This window comes from Osmerus eperlanus, chromosome 10 (assembly GCF_963692335.1).
Source record: "Osmerus eperlanus chromosome 10, fOsmEpe2.1, whole genome shotgun sequence".
Taxonomy (NCBI): Eukaryota; Metazoa; Chordata; class Actinopteri; order Osmeriformes; family Osmeridae; genus Osmerus; species Osmerus eperlanus.
In genome coordinates this window covers 2656200-2682622 of record NC_085027.1, presented here as the reverse complement: position 1 = coordinate 2682622, position 26423 = coordinate 2656200, and the positions used below count along the sequence as shown (strand labels likewise).

General features: G+C 52.0%; 1 protein-coding gene across 1 annotated transcript in view; it reads right to left on the bottom strand.

Moving 5' to 3' along the window:
• cemip (cell migration inducing hyaluronidase 1) overlaps positions 1 to 26423 on the bottom strand; it is a 56902-nt gene that overhangs the window by 9214 nt on the left and 21265 nt on the right. The window contains 12 exon segments of the mRNA XM_062471754.1: positions 28 to 197; positions 5936 to 6127; positions 7479 to 7592; positions 7595 to 7625; positions 8759 to 8880; positions 9208 to 9303; positions 9409 to 9479; positions 13278 to 13457; positions 14725 to 14961; positions 15185 to 15323; positions 16274 to 16411; positions 19937 to 20325. Of these exon segments, the coding sequence (XP_062327738.1) occupies positions 28 to 197; positions 5936 to 6127; positions 7479 to 7592; positions 7595 to 7625; positions 8759 to 8880; positions 9208 to 9303; positions 9409 to 9479; positions 13278 to 13457; positions 14725 to 14961; positions 15185 to 15323; positions 16274 to 16411; positions 19937 to 19994 (1548 nt within the window). The 5' untranslated portion in view covers positions 19995 to 20325.

Here is a 26423-nt window from a genome sequence, read left to right as displayed (position 1 = left end):
GTGTTCATCTTGTGCAGCCTGACGTACCTTTAAGTGGCCCCCAAATGTGTCGAAGGAGAAGAACTTGCAGGCTTCGTTGCCATAGCAGCCAGCCTCCATCTCTCCTCGCATCAGGATGTTCCTCGTCAGGAGCCCCACCTCAGCCCTCATATCCACACCATCCACCTCCTCCCCCATATGCAGGAACTCAGCTTTACCTGCAAGCACACACACATACACACATACACACACACACACACACACACACACACACAAACATACATTTGAAAAAACACGCTATGTAAAATAAATGCAGTCCATTTGAATAATGCACAAATGCAGGTACAATTATCACAGTTAACACTAGCCTGCCAATACCCATATGGTTCAATAAGTTGTTCACAAGTATTCGTGCTTTTTCACAGACACACACACACACAACCTAAGCAGCAGGACCCTGCCCAGAGGACTGTGAGTGTGTCCTGCAGCTCTCCTCCGTCACACACACACACACACTCGTGTGCTCACACACACACACACATTCAATTGCTTGTACCCTTCACCACACTCATACATGGCTTGTTCTTTATAGTCCTTCTTCCCATAAATTGTTGGAGGAAATAGCTTCAGTGATTCAGTCTCCTACTCCAATAGATGGAGACAGTAAATTGAAAGTGTTTGTCCACAGGGCACAACATTACGCTCGGTGTGTACGTGTGTGTGTGTGTGTCAGGTTGTGTGTGCGTGAGCATGTGTGCGTGTATGTGTGTGTGGGAAAGCGTGTGTGTGTCAGGTTGCATGTGGGTGAGCATGTGTGTGTCAGGTTGTGTGTGTGTGTGTGTTTGTGTTTGGGAAAGCGTGTGTGGGCGTGTGTGTGTGTCAGGTTGCGTGTGGGTGAGCATGTGTGTGTCAGGTTGTGTGTGTGTGTGTGGGGTACACTAGGTGACCCAGAGAGAGCCATCACATGGAGAGTGATGCAGGTCACCTGATGGCACCAGGGAGAGAACCTCCTCACACTCTCCATCACTACTCCCACACACACACACACACACGTTCTCTCCTGAAGGATAAAACAGTCCTTTATTGCATATGTGGTCTCTGGTCGAGAGAAACTGCAGCCATCTGGACTCATACACACGCACACATGCCCCTGCACACACACGCGCACACACACACGCCCCTTTCCCAGATCAGTAAGCTCAGGGAGCCTACTCTCCCTGACTAGTTGTCACAAGACTGAGAAGAAAAAGAGAATGTGAAATAACGGGAGAGCAGAGAGAACAGGACAGGCCTCCTCCGCCCACACGCCTCCACTCTGACAACTAACATCTTAACACATCTTCAACGTGATTAACGGAGACCCACGTGCAGCAGAACTCAGCCAGCTGGCATCCCACACTTCAGCTTAGGTCACCTCTTATGTCGCTCCACCTCTCCTCCTTACTCCCCCTCTCCTCTGTACTGCTCCACTCCTCTCCTCCCTCCTCTAACTCCCCCCATCTTTCTTCACCTCTCCTGCTTACTCTACCTCTCTCCCCCACCTCTCCTCCTCCTCCTCTCCTCCCTCAGCCTCTCTCCCTGCACACCCTGAGAAACTCTCCTCTCTTCTCCTACTTGGAGATTCAGTACACTGTGTTTCAGAAGCTGTTAACGATCCATTTACAGGAGAATGAGGCAGTAGAGAAACCATTCTAGGGGGAACCATCTTTTGATCTGACCTCCCGTGGTGGAGACAGGCAGCACACAGGCAGCCAGCAGGCAGCAAGCAGGCAGCCAGCAGGCAGCCAGCAGGCAGCCAGCAGGCAGCCAGCAGGCAGCCAGCAGGCAGCCAGCAGGCAGCAAGCAGGCAGCCAGCAGGCAGCCAGCAGGCAGCCAGCAGGCAGCCAGCAGGCAGCCAGCAGGCAGGTGGCAGACAGGCGAGAAAGCCAGGATCTGGTGAGAGGATACGAGAGGCTTGTGGGCTGATTTCATCCCTGACACAATGCACCACGCAAATGCTACTGGATTGAAAATGGTCTAATTGCGCTGTGTGTGTGTGTGTGTGTGTGAGAGAGAGAGAGAGAGAGCGTGCCTGTGTGATGTGTGTGGAGGGTGAGTCATGCTTATTGAGCACCTTGGCCATGCTGCGTACGGCATCAGCAGTCAGTCCCCATGCTGTCGTCAGCCCTGTCAGAACTGCTTAAATACACGGAGACAGGCCGGAGACGACCTTGGTGGCTTCTGCTGAGTAGGTCAGAGGTCAACTGGGGGAGAAATGTCTTCATTAACCAGACCAGGGTGGACCTCTCTTTTTCTCTCTTTGTCTCTCTTTGTCTCTCTTTGTGTCTCTGTGTGTCTCTGTGTCTCTCTGTCTCTGTCTCTGTCTCTCTGTCTCTCTCTCTGTCTCTGTCTCTCTGTCTCTCTCTCTGTCTCTCTCTCTGTCTCTCTCTCTGTCTCTCTCTCTGTCTCTCTCTCTCTGTCACTACAGGGCTCCAAGAATCCAGACACAAACATCCCTCCTAGTTGTGCCCTTAACATTCCACCAGGACCAGAACCAGGCTAGACCTAGGACCAGTACCAGGGCTAGACCTAGGACCAGAACAAGAACCAGAACAAGCAGAATACGACAGACCAGTCAGTTCCTTTCCCTGACTTAAGCCTGGCGGATTGGGTGAACTTGCGGTATGGAACAGGCCCCTGGACTCATTCCGACTGGTTGACATGACGCAAGCTCTAAATAAATATTCGACTTGTAATCCGTTACCGAGAGTTGTGTCTCTGTTCTCAGAATAGAAGTTGGAATCTGCAGTCGTGAAAGGACATGTCGTTTAGGAATTACCCCTAACTTGTAGAAAGCCCCTGGGGCTAGAGGGCTGAATGCTGCACAACACAGACAGGACCATTCGTCTTTCAGGACATTGAGGTTAAGGTCAGCAAACGTGGACAACCTAGCCCCACAGCACCCCTGTGTGTGTGTGTGTGTGTCACAGTGAATGACCTCTCTCTCTGAAAGGAACACACAGTCCTACCCTTCCACTCTCAGAGAGCCAGATACACTTTCCACTGGCTTAGACTCAGTCTAAACAAACACACACGTCCACTTACCCATACACAGACCCGCACACACACACAGGCACACACACACAGGCACACACACACAGGCACACACACACAGGCACACACACACAGGCACACACACACAGGCACACACACACAGGCACACACACACAGGCACACACACACAGGCACACACACACAGGCACACACACACAGGCACACACACACAGGCACACACACACAGGCACACACACACAGGCACACACACACAGGCACACACACACAGGCACACACACACAGGCACACACACACAGGCACACACACACAGGCACACACACACAGGCACACACACACACACAGGCACACACACACAGGCACACACACACAGGCACACACACACAGGCACACACACACAGGCACACACACACACACAGGCACACACACACAGGCACACACACACACACAGGCACACACACACACACAGGCACACACACACACACAGGCACACACACACACACAGGCACACACACACAGGCACACACACACAGGCACACACACACACACAGGCACACACACACAGGCACACACACACACACAGGCACACACACACAGGCACACACACACACACAGGCACACACACACAGGCACACACACACAGGCACACACACACACACAGGCACACACACACCTGAGCAGGACCATGTCAGTGATGCCAGCCTCTTGACAGAGACAGAAGGCGTAGAGGTACTTGATATCTGTACCAACACTCTGAAGTATTTACACACTCCCACATAAACAACAGCCACCCTGGCTGCTGTTTACACAACACACACAAGGAAACACTGAGTGGATACGAGCTCCCCACTGAGAACCAAACCACAACAGAACATAATCAGAGTATGTTTGTTTGCGTGTGTTGTTTGGGTGTGCGTGTTTGTGTTTTGGTGTGTGTGTTTCTGTATGTGTTTTTGTGTGCGTGTCTGTGTTTGAGCAACATAATATTTTTTTTTTAAAGAATACATAAAGAGAAAAGCAGACAGTACGAGGAGAGAAGAAGAAAGAGGAGAAGAAGAAAGAGGAGAAGAAGAAAGAGGAGAAAAAAGCGGGAACATGAATTATGTACTAAGATGAAAAACTGAAAGGCTGCATTAAAGCAGCATACAGTGTACTCCTCCTCGAGAGGATTTGTGGTTAGGCTGCGTGCAAAGACACGCACGCACACACACACACACACACACACACACACACACACACACTCACAGGTGTAAACCCCCAGCTCTGCAGCTTTACTAGTTTAATCATGGTGAGGGAGGGAGAGAGGGAGGAGGTAGGGAGGGATGGAGGGATGGAGGGAGTGAGGGAGTGAGGGAGTGAGGGAGTGAGGGAGTGAGGGAGTGAGGGATGGAGGGATGGAGGGATGGAGGGAGTGAGGGAGTGAGGGAGTGAGGGAGTGAGGGATGGAGGGAGTGAGGGATGGAGGGATGGAGGGATGGAGGGATGGAGGGATGGAGGGAGTGAGGGAGTGAGGGAGTGAGGGATGGAGGGATGGAGGGATGGAGGGAGTGAGGGAGTGAGGGAGTGAGAGAGTGAGTGAGGGAGTGAGGGAGTGAAGGAGTGAGTGAGGGAGTGAGGGAGTGAGGGATGGAGGGAGGGAGTGAGGGAGTGAGGGAGTGAGGGAGTGAGGGAGTGAGGGATGGAGGGAGGGAGTGAGGGAGTGAGGGAGTGAGGGAGGGAGGGGGATGACAGCCATCCTGTGGTTGCACACGTCGTTTTCACTCACACAGACTTGCTCTTTCATTACGACAGCACAGGTGTCTGAATGTGCGTGACTGTGTTTGTATGTGTGTGTGTGTGTGTGTGTGTGTGTGCACGTGCGTGTGTGTGCTGTGATTAACCAACCTCAGAATCAAACCCATTTGTTCACTTCTCAAACTCAGGAAGAACCTCACCCCTCCTCTCCTCCTTATTCCTCTACCTCTCCTCCCCCCTCCTCCACCTCTCCTTCCTCCCACCTGGAGTCTGTTCAGCCAACTAACCCTCCTGCAGGAGGATCCCCTGAGGTAAGTAACGTTAGCTGCTGGGGCGTGCGGGGAGTCATGTTATATCCCAGTTAGGCTCTCGACCCATGGGGCAGTCCATCAATATATTCCCAGGCTTCTGAAGGCCTCTGGAGCCTACTATTCGCCTTCTTCCAAACCAAGAACTGAGTTCAATTGTGCCTCTACTCTACAAATAGATATGGCAGGAGAAATAAAAGCAGGGAAGTGAAACTATCAATACTATTTATAATCCATTTTACACAGTACGCAATTTGTTCACTTGGTGGGGAAGTACAGATACTTAACCACATACACACACAGATTGTATCTCTCTCTCCCTCCCTCTCTCCCTCCCTCTCTCCCTCCCTCCCTCTCTCCCTCTCTCCCTCTCTCTCTCTCTCTCTCTCTCCCCCTTCTCTCCCCCTTTCTCTCTCTTTCGCTCTCTCTGAGGGTCATTCCAGACTTAAGGACAGCGTTACTTTTGCTTTTAGCAGGTCAGAGAAAAACAGAGATGTGGCCAAGGACAACTATAGTTCCCAGGCTTGTTTTCCATCTTCACTCCTCTCCTTCTCTCACCCCATCCATCCTCCATCACACATCCATCCTCCATCACACATTCCTCCCTGCGTCCGTAGCTCAGTATGACAGCTGTATTCCCTTCTATGGATCATCATGCTTTAACTACTGTTCCTGCCTGGACCAAGCACACACACAAACACATGCACGCAAACACACGCACAAACACTTCTGACCTTGTTGTCAAGGCAACATTGTCTCCCAGCCAGCTCCGACCGGACTGGCATTTCGGTGGGATGGCTTGTGACACGAAACCAAGCCGGTCACCATGGTAACAGACAAAAAGGGGCAAAAACGTGACTCACCTTGAACTTTGACCTGCGTGGGCGAGCATGAAGGGCAGGGCAGCAGGGTGAACTCTTCAGCCTGGTTCATGGAGTAGTCTGTGCTGGCCACCACCACCCTGTCTCCTGGCAGCCAGCCTTCGGCTCGCTCAGCTAGCTGCAGCACCGTGCCGTTGGAACGCGTGTCGATGGAGAGGGAGGCGTGGGGACGCACTGCGCGGGAGACGGGAGGGAACACACACGGTAAGATACACAACCATAGCCATGACAGGCAGACAGACAGACAGGCAGACAGACAGACAGACAGGCAGACAGAGAGACAGACAGGCAGACAGGCAGGCAGGCAGGCAGGCAGGCAGGCAGACAGACAGGCAGACAGGCAGACAGACAGGCAGGCTAGGTGTGGAACATCGGGCGATGCCATGGCTGCTTCATCGGAACTGATTTTGTTAGCCTTTCACCTCATGAATCACTGTTGGCACTGATTAATGACAGCTGTGTTCGTGAGAGAAAGAGAGAGAGAGAGAAAATAAAGGAGAGAGACAGAGAGAGAGTGAGAAAATGAAAGATTGAAATAGAAAGAAAATAAAAGAGAGAGGGAGAATGAAAGAGATAGATGAGCGTGTCTGCGTGCTCTGATCCCTCTGCGCACGATTCTCCAACCACCTTAATCACACAGCTTCTACAGCAACAGCAATTCCACAACCAGGGTGTGTGTGGGGGGAGTGGGGGAGGCATGTGTGTGTGTGTGCGTTCATGCAAGAACAATGTGCTCAGCCCTAAAAGAATGTTTGGAGCGTATAACACTAGTTTCCCCTGTGATCTCACTAGCAGACATGTCAGACGATCAGGCATCTTCAGATCATGGGCTGTAGACTCTTGGTTTGACTAGTGATGTCTGAAGCCATTCGAATCCATGACATAACTTTGAGGTTGTAATGACATGCACGTCTGGCTTGGCGGACTCTAACGTGACTCTACTGATGCTGGTTATCTCTGCACACACACAAGTACTGACACAGTAGAGTTCATATACATTCTTTACGAGAACATTCAGCTCATTATCAGGCCATCACCCTGAATCCTCGGTGTGTGTGTGTGTGTGTGATAGGAGAACATGTTGTTGTAGATAGAGAAATGTAATACCCATAATCTTAACCTGCAGACATGCCCAGGCACACACACACACTCACGCACACACTCACAAAGATGCACACTCAAAAACACAAATGCAAGCCCAAGCACACACACATACTCTCACACACATACAGGCAAGCCCAAACAGAGAGAGACTCCCAAGTTTCCAGTTCTGTTCTCCCTCCTGCCCTCTCAGAACCCTCCTAATTGAAGCTTTGCATGTTCAGCCTCAGTGTTGCCATGCTTCTCTGCTCCATGACAATAGCAGCTAACATTCCAGACATACGTGGTTCACCCCCACACACACACAAACATTCTAGAGCTCAGGCAAACACACAAACATTCTAGAGCTCAGGCAAACACACAAACATTCTAGAGCTCAGGCAAACACACAAACTCGAGCATACAGAAAAAAACACACACGCACCAAGTTTGCCGCAGAGAAAGCGGACCCTGTAGTTGCGACAGAGGCCGTGAGCCTGGTCCTTGTTGAGGCAGACGAAGCCAGAGTCTTTGTCGTTCCTTTGGAACACCTCCCCGTCTGGTTAGCAGGGACCCCATCATGGGTCTCTGCCTGAGGAGGGGACAGACAGGGAGAGAGGAGAGGAGGAGAGAGAGGAGAGAGAGGAGAGAAGGAGGGAAGAGAGAAGGAGGGAGAGATGGGGAGAGAGGAGAGAAGGAGGGAAGAGAGAAGGAGGGAGAGATGGGGAGAGAGGAGAGAAGGAGGGAGGAGGAGAGAGGAGAAGAGAGGAGAAAAGAGGAGAGAGAGGAGAGAAGGAGGGAAGAGAGAAGGAGGGAGAGATGGGAGAGAGGAGAGAAGGAGGGAGGAGGAGAAGAGAGGAGAGAGGAGAAAAGAGGAGAGAAGGAGAGAGGAGAGGGAGGGGGAAGGTGGGACGGAGTGAGAGAGGGAGAACATTTGAGATGGAGGGAGAGAGAAGAAGAATGAAGGGGGGAGAAATGAGGGGGGAAAAGGAAAGAGAGGGCAGGAGAGAGGAGGAGAGAGGGAGGGAAAGAGAGAGGAAAGGAGGGCAGGAGAGAGGAGGAGAGAGTAGGGGAAGGAGAGAGGAAAGGACGGCAGGAGAGAGGAGAGAGGGAGGGAAGGAGAGATGAAAGGAGGGCAGGAGAGAGGAGGAGAGAGGAAGGAAGGGAGGGCAGGAGAGAGGAGGAGAGGGAGGGAAGGAAGGAAGGAGGGAGGGAAGATTAATTGTTTGACATGTTATTCATGTTGTATTTTACTTCACTTGTCTGAAGTACTTAAGATCAACATCAACCTGAACCTTCAAAGAGGTTCAACAAGGTGCTTGCGAATTTAACAGCAACGTCAAAGGCAATATCGAGAGCTTTTAATGCTGTTCCAGTTTGTGTGTGTGTGTGGTTTCCCCTGTATGAGCTTCACAGCTGCAGCTTAGACAGTGTGTGTTGCCAGAGTGCTGATGTGTCCAGCAGAGCCATGAATGGCCCTAATTACACACCATAAATATGAAAATAGATCAAACTAGCAGTTTCCTGTGGAACATCCTTCTTCTAGTCGTGGCAAGAACCGAGAGAGAAAAAAGAGAGAGGGGGGGGGGGGGGTATGTGTGTGTGTGTGAGTGCACGTTTGTGTGTATATTTGTGTGCATGGTTGTGTGTATGTGTTTGTGTGCCTCAGTGTGAGTGTGTGCCTGTGTGTGAGTCTGTGTGTGTTTGTGTGTGTGTGTGTATTACCTGCATGTCCAGTGGGCTACTGCAGAGCAGGTCAGGATGAGCTTTCTGCAGGTCTGTTAGCTTCTCCCAGTCTCCAGATCCTCTCTCATCATCTCTGTCAAACCACTCAGTCCACTCCGCCTCTGGGACACACACACACACACTCAATCTCATCAACGAGACCTTGAAAATCATGCCACTATTATCCACACCTTAATACCCCAGCAGTCAGGCTGCTTACACCAGTCTCTGATGTACATGAAGGCCTGACTCTTTTCTCATTCAGACTGTCAGAAGATGTTTGTAGCAAAGTAATTGAAGTCTATTATATCCTCTCTGCTGCCCACAGGAAAGGTGGGAGTGTTTCTGTGTGTGTGTGTGTGTGTGTGTGTGTGTGTGTGCGCATTTAGAGTGCTAATCTGATGCCGCTAACCTGCTTGTAACCATGTTTAAATACTGATGTCAGTTACCTTGCACCCATTGGCTGGTGGTGGTGATGGTGAAGTGTTCTCCGTATCCTGATTGGAAGATGTGAGAGCTCCGGGCCTCTGAGGATGCCTTGGTCCCTGGAGTCACACACACACGCACACACACGCACGGTCAGAAGAGAGGAGATTAGAGGAGAGGAGAAAAGGAGAAAATAAGAGAGATGAGAGGAGAGGTGTACCTACCTTGATAGATGGCATGGTCCTCCACAGCAGAGGACGGGTCACCTTTCACCACTATGAAACTCCACACATGGCTGAGGAGAGAGAGGGGAGGGGAGAGGAGAGAGGGAGAGGGGGGGGAGAGGGGAGGGGGGGGAGAGGAGAGAGGGGAGGGGAGGGGAGGGGAGGGGGGGGGAGAGGAGAGAGGGGAGAGGGGGGGGGGAGAGGGGAGGGGGGGAGAGGGGAGGGGGGGGAGAGGAGAGAGGGGAGAGGGGGGGGGAGGAGAGAGGGGGGGAGAGGAGAGAGGGGAGAGGGGGGGGGAGAGGTCAGAGAAGGGAAGGCAGTGACAGGAAACAAACGAGCAAGAGAGATTACATTAGGAGAGAGAAACAGAGAGAGAGTGAGAGAGAGAGAGACATACAGGGACAGAGAGAGAGAGAGAGAGAGAGAGAGAGAGAGAGAGAGAGAGAGAGAGAGAGAGAGAGAGAGAGAGAGAGAGAGAGAGAGAGAGATGGATAGGTTGAAAATGGAGGAGAAAGAACCAGTGTTGGGCGAGTCAGGAAAGTAGGATGGAGTGAAGCTGAGAAAGAGAGGAGGGAGAAGAGATGAGAGAGACCAAAAGAGAGAGAGAGAGGAAAGCGGGAGGTCCATGACAGACAGTGAAATGGAGGGATTGAAAAAGATGGAGGGAATGGGTGAACCGAAGCCATGGGAAAGTGAAAGGAAGAAATGGGTGAAAAATGGATGGACTGAAAAAAGGGACCTACGTCTCCATGAGACTCACACACACACACACATTAACACAGGACTGGTAATGGTGTTGACATAAGGAGTGAAGGGCTGTCTGAACACCCAGAGGGGAAGCTGGGTAATCACAGTTTCTATCCCATCATGCCTCACTGCTGGGAGGACACTCTGACACAAACGTCAGGGAAGCCAGAGAGATAGTGTGTGTGTGTGTGTGTGTGTGTGTATGAATTTGTGTGTGTGTGTCTGTGTTTGTGAGTGTGTGTGCTTCATCAGGTCTCAAGAGAAACCGTGTGACATTCTCGCGGTGACATCATGACAGAGAAGAGCTGGTTAAGGAGATTGTCTATGTGGACGACACTGAGATGGACAGCCAGGGACACAAGTCCCATCCAGCACACCATCACATATCTGCTGCCTCTGGATCCCAGAGGGGGGAGGGATGAGATGGGGGAGGCGGGAGGGATGAGAGGGGGGAGGGATGAGAGGGGGGAGGGGGGAGGGATGAGGGAGAGGGAAAGAGAGAGACAGATGGAAAGAAACATACACAGCAAGAGAGAGAAAAGGAGGGAAGGAAACAGAGGAAGGGAAGGGAGAGAGAAAGTATGTATCCCCCCTCCGCTCATCCCCTCATCACCACCACAGCTTTGGTAAACATATGTAAATTACTTTCATCTGGATGGATTGCAGAATCTTCCTGTTAAAAAAATTCTTGCCTATTAAAATGCTCCCTGGCACACCGCAAATAACACCATCCAGCTCCAATGAGTCTGCAGCCGGCCACCAGTAAGGACAAGAGGCGACTAGAGACATTAGTTACTAGTTATCCTCCCCTCCCCTCAACACCCCCCTTCCCCCTCCATCTCACCCTCCCTCCGTGAGTTGTGAGATGTGTGGTGTGTGTGTGAGATGTGTGGTGTGTGTGTGAGATGTGTGGTGTGTGTGTGAGATGTGTGGTGTGTGTGTGAGATGTGTGGTGTGTGTGAGATGTGGTGTGTGGTGTGTGAGAGATGTGGACAGCTCCCTGTCTCTCTGCGGGCTGGGGACTCACCCCTCTTCTCTGCCTCTAGGGGCTGGGGAGTCACCCTGCCTCTCTGCCTCCAGAGGCTGGGGACTCACCCATCCTCTCTGCCTCCAGGGGCTGGGGACTCACCCCTCCTCTCTGCCTCTAGGGGCTGGGGAGTCACCCTGCCTCTCTGCCTCCAGGGGCTGGGGACTCACCCCTCCTCTCTGCCTCTAGGGGCTGGGGACTCACCCTGACTCTCTGCCTCCAGGGGCTGGGGACTCACCCCTCCTCTCTGCCTCCAGGGGCTGGGGACTCACCCCTCCTCTCTGCCTCCAGGGGCTGGGGAGTCACCCTGCCTCTCTGCCTCCAGGGGCTGGGGACTCACCCCTCCTCTCTGCCTCCAGGGGCTGGGGACTCACCCCTCCTCTCTGCCTCCAGGGGCTGGGGACTCACCCCTCCTCTCTGCCTCCAGGGGCTGGGGACTCACCCCTCCTCTCTGCCTCCAGGGGCTGGGGACTCACCCCTCCTCTCTGCCTCCAGGGGCTGGGGAGTCACCCTGCCTCTCTGCCTCCAGGGGCTGGGGACTCACCCCTCCTCTCTGCCTCCAGGGGCTGGGGACTCACCCCTCCTCTCTGCCTCCAGGGGCTGGGGACTCACCCCTCCTCTCTGCCTCCAGGGGCTGGGGACTCACCCCTCCTCTCTGCCTCCAGGGGCTGGGGACTCACCCCTCCTCTCTGCCTCCAGGGGCTGGGGACTCACCCCTCCTCTCTGCCTCCAGGGGCTGGGGACTCACCCCTCCTCTCTGCCTCCAGGGGCTGGGGACTCACCCCTCCTCTCTGCCTCCAGGGGCTGGGGACTCACCCCTCCTCTCTGCCTCCAGGGGCTGGGGACTCACCCCTCCTCTCTGCCTCCAGGGGCTGGGGAGGAGGGAGCGGACACAGCTCTGCCCTGCAGCTGGAACCCTGAGCCTTTAGCTCGCCTCGCCACATCAGAGCCTGGGCTGCATCACACATGCAAAAATGCACACACACACACACACACACACACTCTAACATGCACACACACACTCTAACATGCACACACACACACACTTGAACATGCACACACACACACACTCTAACATGCACACACACACACACTTGAACATGCACACACACGCTCAAACATGCACACATGCACACACTCGAACATGCACACACACACACACACAGATACTGTAACACCCAGTTCGCTGGCAGGGTTTCCTGCCCTGCCCTGCTGTTCCCCCAGCAGCACTGTCTGCTGCCAGAGATACAGAACCTCTTCAACACACAGAACAGGATTAGCTGCCTCTAAACTCCACGCTGCTCAAGTCATTATGGAGAGTTTCAACTGCAAGATGAGACCAGCGGAGAGAGAGAGGGAGAGAGAGGGTGAGAGAGAGAGAGAGAGAGAAGTGTGTATCTGTCACCACTTTATCGTCAACATGTAATGTTACTCTACACTACTTTGCGATCTCTTATCCTCTCCTCTCTTCCCCTCTCATTGCCTCTCTTCCCCTCTCCTCTCTTCCCCTCTCCTCCCCCCCTGTTGTGCTGTTCTCTAGTAGAAACAGTGTGGAGGATTAGGGGACAGGATTGCACCCCTGGCAGGCAGAGCCTCTCTCTGGCCTTGGCCCGGGGCAGAGTGGAGGGAGGGGGGCAGGATGGGAGCAGTCAGCCAGTCTGTTCACAGGGCTTTATACTGCCTGGGAGACTCCAGATTTGACACATCACAATAAGAGCCCCTACAAGCGTGAAAGCTTGGCCTACTTAAAACTCCTTAACTTCTGTTGTGACACGGAAGGGTGAACCGTGACCCAGCCTCTAGCCCCTGACCCAGCCTCTAGCCCCTAGCCTCTAGCCCCTGACCCAGCCTCTAGCCCCTAGCCTCTAGCCCCTGACCCAGCGGGGTGAGGGGGGGGGGCTCCGAGAGGATCAGGATGGGGTGGGGAGGGATGGGGGTGTGAGTGTTGGTCATAATGACGAGAAGTGTGGGTAGGGTAGGGGAGGTTGGAGAGGAACATGTTGGAAGCCCAGCTGTGGAAGTAGTATTAGTATGGTTGAGTTTGGGCATAGGGTCAGGCTTGGAGTCAGGGGTCAAGGGTCAGGGGTCAGCGTACCGGAAGCCCAGCCGGTGGAGCTGCTGGCTGCCCAGCCTGCTCAGGGTCTTCTTGGCCGTGTCCTCCAGGTTGTTGGAGCCCTCATCGTTCACCACCAGGGCCAGGATCTTCCCCGACTCCACACCCTCCACACACTGGACCAAGCGCCGACTCTCATCCTTACTGCGGTACGTGTCAAACCTGGGGGAGGAGAGAGGGATGAGGGATGGGAGGGATGAGAGGAGTAGGGGGCAGAGATATGGTAGAGGGAATGGCAGAACAGAAGGAGAGGTAACGTGTGAGAAGCGAGAGACAGAATGGAATGTCTACTGTTTGACGCAGGACAGGACAGTACTATACAACAGAGCTCTGTGTAAAGAGCTGCTTACATAAAATAGTTAATGAGTGCCAAAGCCAAGATTAAGAGACAGTCTGGCCGGCAGGATTGATTATGTGAGGAAGTGCTTACCAAACAAATAGTAAACACATTAGTCAATAAGATATTGGAAAATTGCCCTGCTCTGAAGCTTGGAATGTTTATTTGGCTGAACTGCTTTTAACTGTGTTTTTGATTGCTGTTTGCGCTTTGCATCCGCCATCATCTAAAATATTTTCTTAACCGGCAATTAAACCTCTTTTATGATGATCATTATTCAACTAGGGAAGTGTTGAACTCTGGGACGGTCCTTGTAAATCTGGAAGAGGGAGCAACCTCCTGTCAGTCACACCCCCACCACCCCCACCACGCTACCATCTCCAGGGAATCCAACGAGACACAGTCAGAACCAAATCCTGCAGATCAGCCCTGCACGCTCCCCCTCCACCCTACCCTGCACGCTCCCCCTCCACCCTACCCTGCACGCTCCCCCTCCACCCTACCCTGCACGCTCCCCCTCCACCCTACCCTGCACGCTCCCCCTCCACCCTACCCTGCACGCTCCCCCTCCACCCTACCCTGCACGCTCCTCCTCCACCCTACCCTGCACGCTCCTCCTCCACCCTACCCTGCACGCTCCCCCTCCACCCTACCCTGCACGCTCCCCCTCCACCCTACCCTGCACGCTCCCCCTCCACCCTACCCTGCACGCTCCCCCTCCACCCTACCCTGCACGCTCCCCCTCCACCCTACCCTGCACGCTCCCCCTCCACCCTACCCTGCACGCTCCTCCTCCACCCTACCCTGCACGCTCCCCCTCCACCCTACCCTGCACGCTCCCCCTCCACCCTACCCTGCACGCTCCCCCTCCACCCTACCCTGCACGCTCCTCCTCCACCCTACCCTGCACGCTCCCCCTCCACCCTACCCTGCATGTCCCCCCTCCACCCTACCCTGCACGCTCCCCCTCCACCCTACCCTGCACGCTCCCCCTCCACCCTACCCTGCATGTCCCCCCTCCACCCTACCCTAGACCTCCCTCCCCGTCTCCACTACCCTGTATGCCCCCCCTCATCCCCCCCTCCATCCTACCGGTCCTGGAGCACCACCTCCCCAGAGTTGGGGTCGATGACGTGGAGGATGATGCCTCGGTTCCCCCATCCCCTCTGGAACTGGTAGGTGGTGTGGTTGGTGTCTCCAGGGCAGAGGGTCTGGTTGAGGAAGGTCCAGGAGAGCTTCTTCTGCCCGTGGATCTCCAGGGTTCCTCCCGTCCCCACGCCCAGGTACTTACGGCCGAAGTAGCTGTGCTCCGTGTCAATGTCATCGGACCTGAGGAGGAGGCGCAGGTTAGCACTATATGTGGGGTCAGATGGCTGAGCGGTTAGGGGGCTGGTTTGGGAATAAACCAGGCTACACTAACTGCTGATCCTGCTGGCAGGTTACGACTGCAGGGAACACAAGGGGATTTGTTAAATGTGCCCGTGGTGGGTAGGTAAGTACTGTATGGTGAATGACCTCACTGCATCACTTTACAAAGCACTTCTCGATGTACCTTCCGAATAACGAGATGGTGAGGTTGCCGTTGTATGGGCAATCAGGACTTCCTATGTGCAGCTCTCCACGGTTACCAATCAAGATGTGTTTGGTGCGCAGCAGGATTGGTCTCTTGGAGTCAGCAATCACCAGCTTACCTACAGAGGAGGGAGGGTAGGTTATGGACGGGGGAGGGTTGGGGGGTGGAGAGTGACGGAGGGAGGAAAGGAGGTTTTTGGGGGGAGTGAGCAAATGAGGCAAGGAGAGGGAAGGTAGGGAAAGTTAGGAGGGAGAGGAGGTGGGAGGATAGGTGAGGAGGTGGGGGGAGGAGAGGTGAGGAGGTGGGGGGTGGGATGGGGGGAGGAGAGGAGGTGGGAGGAGAGGTGAAGAGGTGGGAGGAGAGGAGAGTTGAGGAGGTGGGAGGAGAGGTGAGGAGGTGGGGGGAGGAGAGGTGAGGAGGTGGGAGGAGAGGTGAGGAGAGGAGAGGTGAGGAGGTGGGAGGAGAGGTGAGGAGGTGGAGGATGAGGAGGGGGGAGGAGAGGAGGGGGGAGGATAGGTGAGGAGGTGGGGGGTGAGGAGGGGGGAGGAGAGGTGAGGAGGTGGGGGTTGAGGAGGGGGGAGGAGAGGTGAGGAGGTGGGGGGTGAGGAGGGGGGGTGAGGAGGGGGGAGGAGAGGTGAGGAGGTGGGGGGTGAGGAGGGGGGAGGAGAGGTGAGGTGGATCTTTAGTGATGGTGTCTACTATCCTGGCAGGGATCCGCCTCACATCAAACACACCATTTATAACCCTGGTCAGGGGCTTCACACACACACACACACACACACACACACACACACACACACAGAGAAACACACACAGAAACCCACACACATCTCTAAATCTGCATCTGGAACTCTATCTGACATATCTGTTATATGAGGCTGGCCTGAGGCTTGGCATGGCTGCTTGGATTTAAAAGCGTGTGAGACACATGCAGCACCATGGCACGCAATTTAGGATGGATGGGTGGATGAAATGGGGGGTGGGAGAGGTGGATGGAGAGATGGATGGGGGTTGGATAAATGGATGGCTAGATGGACGGGTAGCTAACAGATCCGAAAGATAGATTACCTCCGTTGAGTATCTCTATGGAGTGCACAGTGGCTGATGATGTCAGGAGGACCTTCCTGCCGTAACCGATGGTAACGCGGTGGTCCTGGTTGTGCCCGGGTGTCCATGGCTGCAAGCCGGGCTCCTTATCTGGACACGCTGGGAGAGACGACCACGACACAGCGTCACACACAGCCACACACACACAGCCACACACACACAGTCACACACACACAGCCACACACACACAGTCACACACACACAGTCACACACACACAGTCACACACACAGTCACACACACACAGCCACACACACACAGCCACACACACACAGCCACACACACACAGTCACACACACACAGCCACACACACAGCCACACACACACAGCCACACACACACAGCCACACACACACACACACACAGTCACAGTCACACACACACAGCGTCACACACAGCCACACACACACAGCCACACACACACAGTCACACACACACAGCCACACACACACAGCCACACACACACAGTCACACACACACAGCCACACACACACAGCCACACACACACACACACACAGTCACAGTCACACACACACAGCGTCACACACAGCCACACACACACAGCCACACACACACAGTCACACACACACAGCCACACACACACAGTCACACACACACAGTCACACACACACAGCCACACACACACAGCCACACAGTCACACACACACAGCCACACACACACAGCCACACAGCCACACACACACAGTCACACACACACAGTCACACACACACAGTCACACACACACAGCCACACACACACAGCCACACACACACAGCCACACACACACAGTCACACACACACAGCCACACACACACAGCCACACACACACAGTCACACACACACAGCCACACACACAGTCACACACACACAGTCACACACACACAGTCACACACACAGTCACACACACACAGCCACACACACACAGCCACACACACACAGTCACACACACACACACACAGTCACACACACACAGCCACACACACACAGTCACACACACACAGCCACACACACACAGTCACACACAGGGCTCGAAATTAACGGTGTCCCGGGGAGAGACGACCACAACACACCGTCACACACACCGTCACACACACCGTCACACACACCGTCACACACAGCCACACACACAGGGCTCGAAATTAACGGTGTCCCGGGGAGAGACGACCACAACACACCGTCACACACACCGTCACACACACCGTCACACACACCGTCACACACAGCCACACACACAGGGCTCGAAATTAACGGTGTCCCGGGGACGATAATATAAAATGCATACACTAATACTTTCTAAACTTTTTTCAAAAATGTTGTAGAAGAAAAAAATGTATCTTTCGAAACTTTTTGTTAAATTTTTAAACCTTTTGAAACTTCTATTAAAAAAATAAATTTTTCAAAATTAAAATTAAACCTTTCGAAACTTTTACTACAGCCACACCAATAATGTGTTATTGTGCTACTGGAAGTAGTAGACATAGTTCATGGAATGTGCAGAAGTACTGCGTATGCAAGTTAATGCGACAAAATGTCATTTAAAAATGTTCAATAATTTGTAGAATTATTTACCAATATATATAAATATTATGATTATTTATTAATTTAAAATGTTTTCGTTTGGCGGCCCACCTGCATTACCCTCACGGACCACTAGTGGGACGCGGCCCACGGTTGGGGAATCGCTGCTCTAGACCAGCTAGAGTCAGTGTATTAATTCTTCCTCGGTTGGCCTTCTATTACTGAGGAGCTGCAGGACATACAGACTCTGGTACCTCCATCTGGTTAACAGATCAGTCACTGTCATTGATTGGCCAGAGTTGTTATGGCAGTCTACATCTCCCCTGGGATGATAGGGAATGATTGATTGGCCCAATCTGGCTTCTCTGTTCCAAGAGCCAGGCTGTGATTGGCTCTGCCTGGGGTCAGGCAGTGTAAGGTAGAGATAGAGGGCTAGGAGAGGTCACTAGTCTGACCACTTCTTCTTTTCTGGAAAACTCGGACCACAAGCAAACAGCTGATGGTCTGCAGATATAGCACTGCGGGGGCTAGTACACTCAGACACACACACGCACACGCACAAACACACAGACACACACAGCACAAACCCATTTAAACTCCACAGCACATCTCCTCACTTTCACCGAGGCAGCACAGGGGGTTCCTGGCAGTGAGTGGAACCACCGCCTGCTTCTCTCTGTGTTCTCAGAGAACTCTGAACGACCCTACCTCTCTGACACACACAACCCAGACATGCAGGTCAACACTTCCTTCACGGAGAGAACCCTCCATGCAAACACAACTCCTCTTTAGAGAACTGGGAGAGGGAGACAGGAACACAAACTGATACCTCAACACTTTCTTACAACAGCAGACTTCTGCTGACCACGGTGGGTTCTGGAGGGCTGGAGTTTGCACAAAGACACAGGCAGCCACAGCAGACCGACCTCCAGAAACATGAACTTGTATGGGAGTGTTGACTGATCTGAGGCCAGTGTTTCTGTCAGTAGAGCTAGTGATGTTGTGACTGGCTTACCTCACCACAGATAGACGGCAACCGTTCTCCGACATGGCTTTATGCTGCTTTATCTACTGTACACTCAAACACACGCGAGTGTTTTGCAGACCTGGTCCGTCAGGACACTGTAGGATGATTAAAAGCTGGTCTGGCAGCAGATGCAAAGCCTTCATGTTTATGATTATAAAAAGCAACTCACTGCTCTGTTAAACTTCTGTTTGCAATTACAATAAAACTGCTCTGGAAGAGGGAGTTTTGTATATATTTTTTTAAATATGTGAATCTGTGCCACTGGGACACTGGCCACGACTTTAAGGTCCTACACACAACAACCTCACACACACACACACACACAACAACCTCACAGGCTCTCTCTCACACACATACACACACACAGGCTCTCTCTCTCCGTCACACCCACACAGACATCTGACGGTTGTTGGGATAAGGGATGGACTCAGGTTGGCCGCATGCCCATTGGCAGGGGAAGCAGGAAAATCACTCTCACTTTCCACCAACGTGGCGGAACGTGTGGAAGTGTGTGAGTGTGTGTGAGTGTGTGTGTGTGTGTGTGTGAGTGTGTGTGTGTGTGTGTGAGTGAGTGTGTGTGAGTGTGTGTGAGAGTGTGTGTGTGAGAGTGTGTGTGTATGAGAGTGTGTGTGTGAGAGTATGTGTGAGAGAGTGTGTGTGTGTATCTCTGAGGGGGTATTTGAGGCCAGCCTCATTGACGCCTGACTCAAGGGGCCCAGAACCGACCCACTCTGGACCATACCCACATCCAGACTTCTGAGCCATGAAGTCGGAAGACCCTCGGCCCAGTCTGGGACCTGCAGCTGGACCGGAACCTTCCGAGTGTTTCGTCTGCTCACGACCAGAACACCTGCTTCTCCCTGCTTCACCTTCACTAACACGTGAAGCACGGAAACTCCATTACCAGCACAACTCTGTAACAGTTTTACAAGCTGTCATCACCGCTAGCACTGCTCCACTATCTGCTATCATACGTCCCTCCTGTGAGGTCGGGGAGGGTGGGGGGGGGGGGGGGGGGGGGGGGTCAGGGTTCAGGTCATTCTGAGGTCAACTGTCCTGCCACCTGCTCTGGGTGTCTCACCTGCCAAGACGAGGGGCCCCAGCAGCGGCACAGTCAGAAGCAGCACAAACATCTTCATGTCTCACAGTCCTCAGAGATAACCTGGCTCCTCCCACTGGCTCCTCCCACTGGCTCCTCCCACTGGCTCCTCCCACTGCTCTCCTTCTCTCCTCAGACTGCCGTCTCTCAGAGCGTTGCAGGTGTCCTTCACAGCTTGTGTCCTCCTCCAAAGTAGGTGTGTCCTCCTCCAAAGTGGGTGTCTTCCTACAAAGTGGGTGTGTCTTCCTCCAAAGTGGGTGTGTCCTCCCCCAAAGTGGGTGTGTCCTCCCCCAAAGTGGGTGTGTCCTACGCCACAGTAGATGTGTCTTCCTGTAGATTGGGTGTTTTAGGTTCACTTCAGTGGAAGGCACCTGGGAGAGGAGTCACAAAACCAGCTTGTTAATACCGAGAGCCCGGGGGGCAACCTGGGGGGGCGCAGCCCAGGAGGGGGCAGCCCAGGAGGGGGCAGCCCAGGAGGGGGCAGCCCAGGAGGGGGCAGCCCAGGAGGGGGCAGCCCAGGAGGGGGCAGCCCAGGAGGGGGCAGCCCAGCATAACAACAAAACACCTCAGTAGTTAGATGTGGTTACATAAAACCTTACATAATCTAGGAATAGCGTAAAGCACCTTTGAGGAGATCGTTAGGTTTTATTTCACAGTTCTCTTTCCAGGGCACGGTACAAACACCAGTCTTTACTGGGCATGATGGAGTCTGTGATACTGTAGGCTGTGAGAGTGGACCGCTGTAGTGGAGTTGCTGCTGTGAGGCAGTGAACTGTTTAATTTTGATCCCTATTACTGTTACTGACAATCTCTCAGCTACCCTCCATCCATCCTACAACCCACTTCCCCCTCCCCTCCTCCCCCTCTCCCCCTCCCTCGTCCTTCTTCTCTCCCTCCCTCCTTCCTCCCTCTCTCTCTTTCTCTCCCCTTTGACCCTGCAGTCTTCTGACTCTCATTATCTAGAAGCCCTCATCAGAACCCTGCTCACGCACACCAACACTCCCTTTCCAGCACAGATGCTGCTCTGCCTTGGGCTTGTGTGTGCGCGTCCGTGTGTGAGTGTGTGTGTCTGTATGTGTGTGTGTGTGTGTGTGTGTCTGAGTGTGTAGGTCACAGCTGTTTAATAATCATGTTCACAAACATTGATAAACATTCCACAGAGAGTACCATCTCTGCACATTAGAATCATGTGAAACATTCACTGTTAGCATCCTAATGTGGGTGTGTGTGGCTGTGTGTGTGTGTGTGTGTGTGTGGCTGTGTGTGTGTGTGTGTGTGTGGGTGTGTCTGGAGTGTGTGTGTGTGTGTATTTGGTGTGAGTGTGTGTATTACCCAGCAACATGGTATCTCATGTCATCAGTAGGACCAAGGCAGCTAGTCAGAGACAGAACACAGATAGGAAGGTTGTGGTCACCAGGTTGGGTTTAATCAACAAAAGAAAACTGACATCAGCGGTGATGTCGTCAGCGGTGATGACTTTCCAGCGGTCCAGAATCCTGGTTTCCAGTCTGGGATGTCCGTAGGGCCACAGGTGACATCAGAGTAGCAGAACCTGTGAACATGGCAGACGAACGTTAGTGATAGATGAAACAAGTGTGGTCCCAGCGTGCTGCAATGTGTTTACCACTGCTGAACCATGCAAATTCCTGTGGTCAGAAATGACTTTTTTTATTATATTTTTCGAGCAATCAAAGAGGGAGTAGACACACACATTCCATCACGTTCACACACACACAATCACAGCCACACGTACACACACACACAAAGGCGAAAACAGAAGCAGGGCTCACTGAAGTCTGGCAGTCATGCATTATTAAAAACATAAGTTGCTTCTCTGCTTGCTAACTGTTGAAAATGGTTTTCATGTCTCACCAGTACTCTGGCACGCACTGCGAGCTAGCTGTCAGACATCTGCGTCAGGGATGTGTGTGTGTGTGTGTGCATGCGCGTGTGTGTGTGTGTGCATGCGTGTGTGTGTGTGAGTGTAAGTGAGTGAAGCTTTGAAGCCAAGATCTTATAACAATAACCATGTCTCACAGGTGACATCTCTACCATGACAGGATGTGCTGGTGACATCTCTACCATGACAGGATGTGCTGGCGACATCTCTACCATGACAGGATGGATGTACTGGTGACATCTCTACCATGACAGGATGGATGTACTGGTGACATCTCTACCATGACAGGATGTACCGGTGACATCTCTACCATGACAGGATGGATGTACCGGTGACATCTCTACCATGACAGGATGTGCTGGTGACATCTCTACCATGACAGGATGGATGTGCTGGTGACATCTCTACCATGACAGGATGGATGTGCTGGTGACATCTCTACCATGACAGGATGGATGTGCTGGTGACATCTCTACCATGACAGGATGTGCTGGTGACATCTCTACCATGACGGGATGTGCTGGTGACATCTCTACCATGACAGGATGTGCTGGTGACATCTCTACCATGACAGGATGTGCTGGTGACATCTCTACCATCACAGCGAGAGAGAGGGGGACAAAGAGTGAGAGAGAGAGGGAGGGAGAATACAATGGAGAGAAAGAGAGATGGGAGGAGAGAGCGATATAGAGGGAGAGAGATATATAGAGGGAGAGAGAGAGAGAAAAAGAGAGAGAGAGACAGTAGGTCCCGTTGGTTAGTAATGGGCTCAGTGGGACTGTAACAGCAGGAAACACAAACACTGACACACACACACACACTCTGACACACACACTGACACACGCCCGCACATTCTCTGACACACACACCCGCACACACACACACTGACACACACATACAGAATGCTAGGTGTGTATCACCTAGCATGTTAGCAGGGTGGAGACCAGTCTCTTAACGTGAGCTGGCCATTTCCTGAGCAGCAGAAACAGGTCTTATATATACTACTCCCATCCATGAGTAGTATGGAATAATATTATGTAATAATAGTACTGAATAATAGTTTGTAATAATAGTACTGAATAATATTATGTAATAATAGTACTGAATAATATTATGTAATAATAGTACTGAATAATAGTTTGTAATAATAGTAGTGAATAATATTATGTAATAATAGTACTGAATAATATTATGTAATAATAGTACTGAATAATATTATGTAATAATAGTACTGAATAATATTATGTAATAATAGTACTGAATAATAGTTTGTAATAATAGTATGTGATGCCAGCAGTCTGGGGTCTAGGAGCAGCTGCTGAACCAGCTGGGGAACCAGGAACTGACTGGACATGAAGAGAAGCACAACAATCTGCTGATAAAACACACACACACACACACACTCAACCCCCCTGTCCTCTAATTTTTCAACAAACACACACACACCCTGTCCTCTAGTCTTTCAACAAACACACACACAGAGCCTGTCCTCTAGTCTGCTTCCCAGGCCAGGGCAGAGGAGTCCTGACTGAGTCAGCTCGTACAGGACACATGATCTCTGCAGTATGTCCACTATCTGTACCTCCCCAGACACAAGCTGAGTCTGTCAGCACAAACACTGATGCATTCTGCCTGCCTGTCTTTGTCTGTCTGTCTGTCTGTCTGTCTGTCTGCTTGCCCCTCTCTCTCTCTGTCTGTCTGCCTGCCTGCCTATTTACAGTGTCTGTCTGTGTGTGTGTCATGCCTGTCTGTTTTCTTGAACTATGTCATCATTTTATAGTAATGAGCCTTTCCAGTGCAGAGAAAGCCAATTCTGCAGTATGCTGTAAGGGTGACACCATGGGTCAGTTTCATTTTAATTAAAGTCTATCATGGATTCAAATTGGGTATGAACTTCCAAATGAAAATGTCCCACTTAGAACATCAAAATCAAGGGAGACATGACATTGAACCAGAAGCACCCAGGTGCTGAATAAGATATGAATAATTATGCATATGCACACACTCACAGACACGTGAAACACACACACACACACACACTCACAGACACGTGAAACACACAAACACACACACACACTCACAGACACGTGAAACACACACACACACACAAGGCAAACACACGCTCACACGTACACACTCACTCACTCACACATGTACACACACATACACACACATTCACACACTCACACACTCACTAACTCACACACACACTCAAACATACACACATTCACACACACCTTGCTAGCCTCAGTATTAGGTGTGTTATTTCAAGTCTTGCTATGAGGGAGACGTCCTTGTTTTTCCACAAGACTTTACCTCCAGGTCTTTGTGCTCCAGTCAGGCAGCACCACAACAAAGCAATCTGTCAGGCACAAAAAGCACAAGGACATTACTAGATATTACTATGAAATGTTTTTTACAGCTAATGCTGTGAGTGCCTGTGAAACATAAGAGTTCTGAAGAGGGGCAGCTCCTAAAGCACATTTACATTTTACATTTAGTAATTTAGCAGACGCTCTTATCCAGAGCGACTTACAGTAAGTACAGGGACATTCCCCCCGAGGCAAGTAGGGTGAAGTGCCTTTCCCAAAGACACAACATCATTTGACACAGCCGGAAATCGAACTGGCAACCTTCAGATTACTAGCCCGATTCTCTAACCGCTCAGCCACTTGACTCCCTAAAGCAGGGCTGGACTGTGAGTAGTCCATCTGCTCCAATCAATCCATCAGTCAACAAAGCAATAACTCAACCTTGAACACAATACACACATACTGGGAGGACACTCTTCAGGGAGAACACTACACACACACACACACGCACACACAGTGAATAAGCAAAGAGATAGAGTGACAGAGATACACAGCGAGAAGGGGGGAAAAGAGAGACAAAGAGAGACAGACAAAGAGAGGGAAAGAGAGAGGGGGAGAGAGAGAGGGGGAAAGAGAGAGGTGGGAGGGAGAGAGAGAGAGAGAGGGGGGGAGAGAGAGAGAAAGAGAGGGGAGAGAGGGAGGAATCAGTAGATCTATCAGTGTCTCCAGACTAAGCTCAGTTGAGGTATTCATCTTGTAAGTACTACGTGCAACGAGCAGTGCTGAAACTGTACATTAGCAACATACTAGACACGATGACAAGCCATTTCATGATTCTCTCAACAAGCTGATGTGAGCTACAATAACACTGGTCTGACTGGCCTATCACACAACTCTGCCTGCAGGAAAAGGGAGAGGCCCAACCAGGAAGTGGGAGGAGCTCAACCAATGAGGGCCTCCGTCTTCCTGTCTGTACAGAAAAACAGGTGGGATTCGGGTTGCAAAAGAATAACATTTTTTTCTTTCATACAGTACATACTGTCCTCAAACAAACACACACACACACGCAGGGGGAAGCTCACTATGGACACTGACATGCCCTTGGGCCAACACCTGAGAACAACCAGAAACCACAGACTTAAAATACCAGATACCGCTCTCTCTCTCCTGCTTCATCACCAGATACCTACCTCTCTCTCTCCTGGGCCCACATCACATATCTGTCTCTCCACCCTAGGTCTTCTTCCAGCCAGTCTATGGTACCGTAAGTAGAACCCCCTATCTGAGATGATCATCCCCAGCCTGTAACAGACACGCACAGTGAGCCAGGGAGCGAGAGTTGGAAATGAAGGAATATAAAAAGCTTCAGCTTTCCATTTCTTTCATATCATTCTCTCTGTGATTAAATGATGAAATCTCTAAAGAGCTGTGTTCAAAAAAACAGGGGAAACCGTCTCATTAAGTGTTGCATCGGCAGAAGCGAGACAGCCCCAGCCCGGGCCTGAAGCTATACACCCAGCTCAGCACTGGAGAGCCCAGGCACAGAAATACAGGACTGATGAAAATGAATCAAATGCAGCAGATGATGAAACCAATTTTGTCTCTGGAAACGCTACTTTGTGTTCGGAAACGGTGTTGAAAGTTCTGTCAGGAACACCTTTGAGAGTGAGAGGTGAGTGAAGGATGTGTGTCTGAACAGAGGGACCGTCTACAGCCACACTGACAGACACACCCCAGGACCTGTCTCACAGACCTGTCTCACAGACCTGTCTCACAGACCTGGCTCACAGACCTGGCTCACAGACCTGTCTCACAGACCTGTCTCACAGACCTGGCTCACCGACCTGTCTCACAGACCTGTCTCACACACCTGGCTCACCGACCTGTCTCACAGACCTGTCTCACAGACCTGTCTCACACACCTGGCTCACACACCTGTCTCACACACCTGGCTCACCGACCTGTCTCACAGACCTGTCTCACACACCTGTCTCACACACCTGTCTCACAGACCTGTCTCACAGACCTGTCTCACACACCTGTCTCACACACCTGTCTCACACACCTGCCTCATAGACCTGTCTCCCACACCTGTCTCACACACCTGTCTCACACACCTGTCTCACAGACCTGTCTCACACACCTGTCTCACACACCTGTCTCACACACCTGCCTCATAGACCTGTCTCACACACCTGTCTCACACACACCTGTCTCACACACCTGTCTCACACACCTGTCTCACACACCTGCCTCA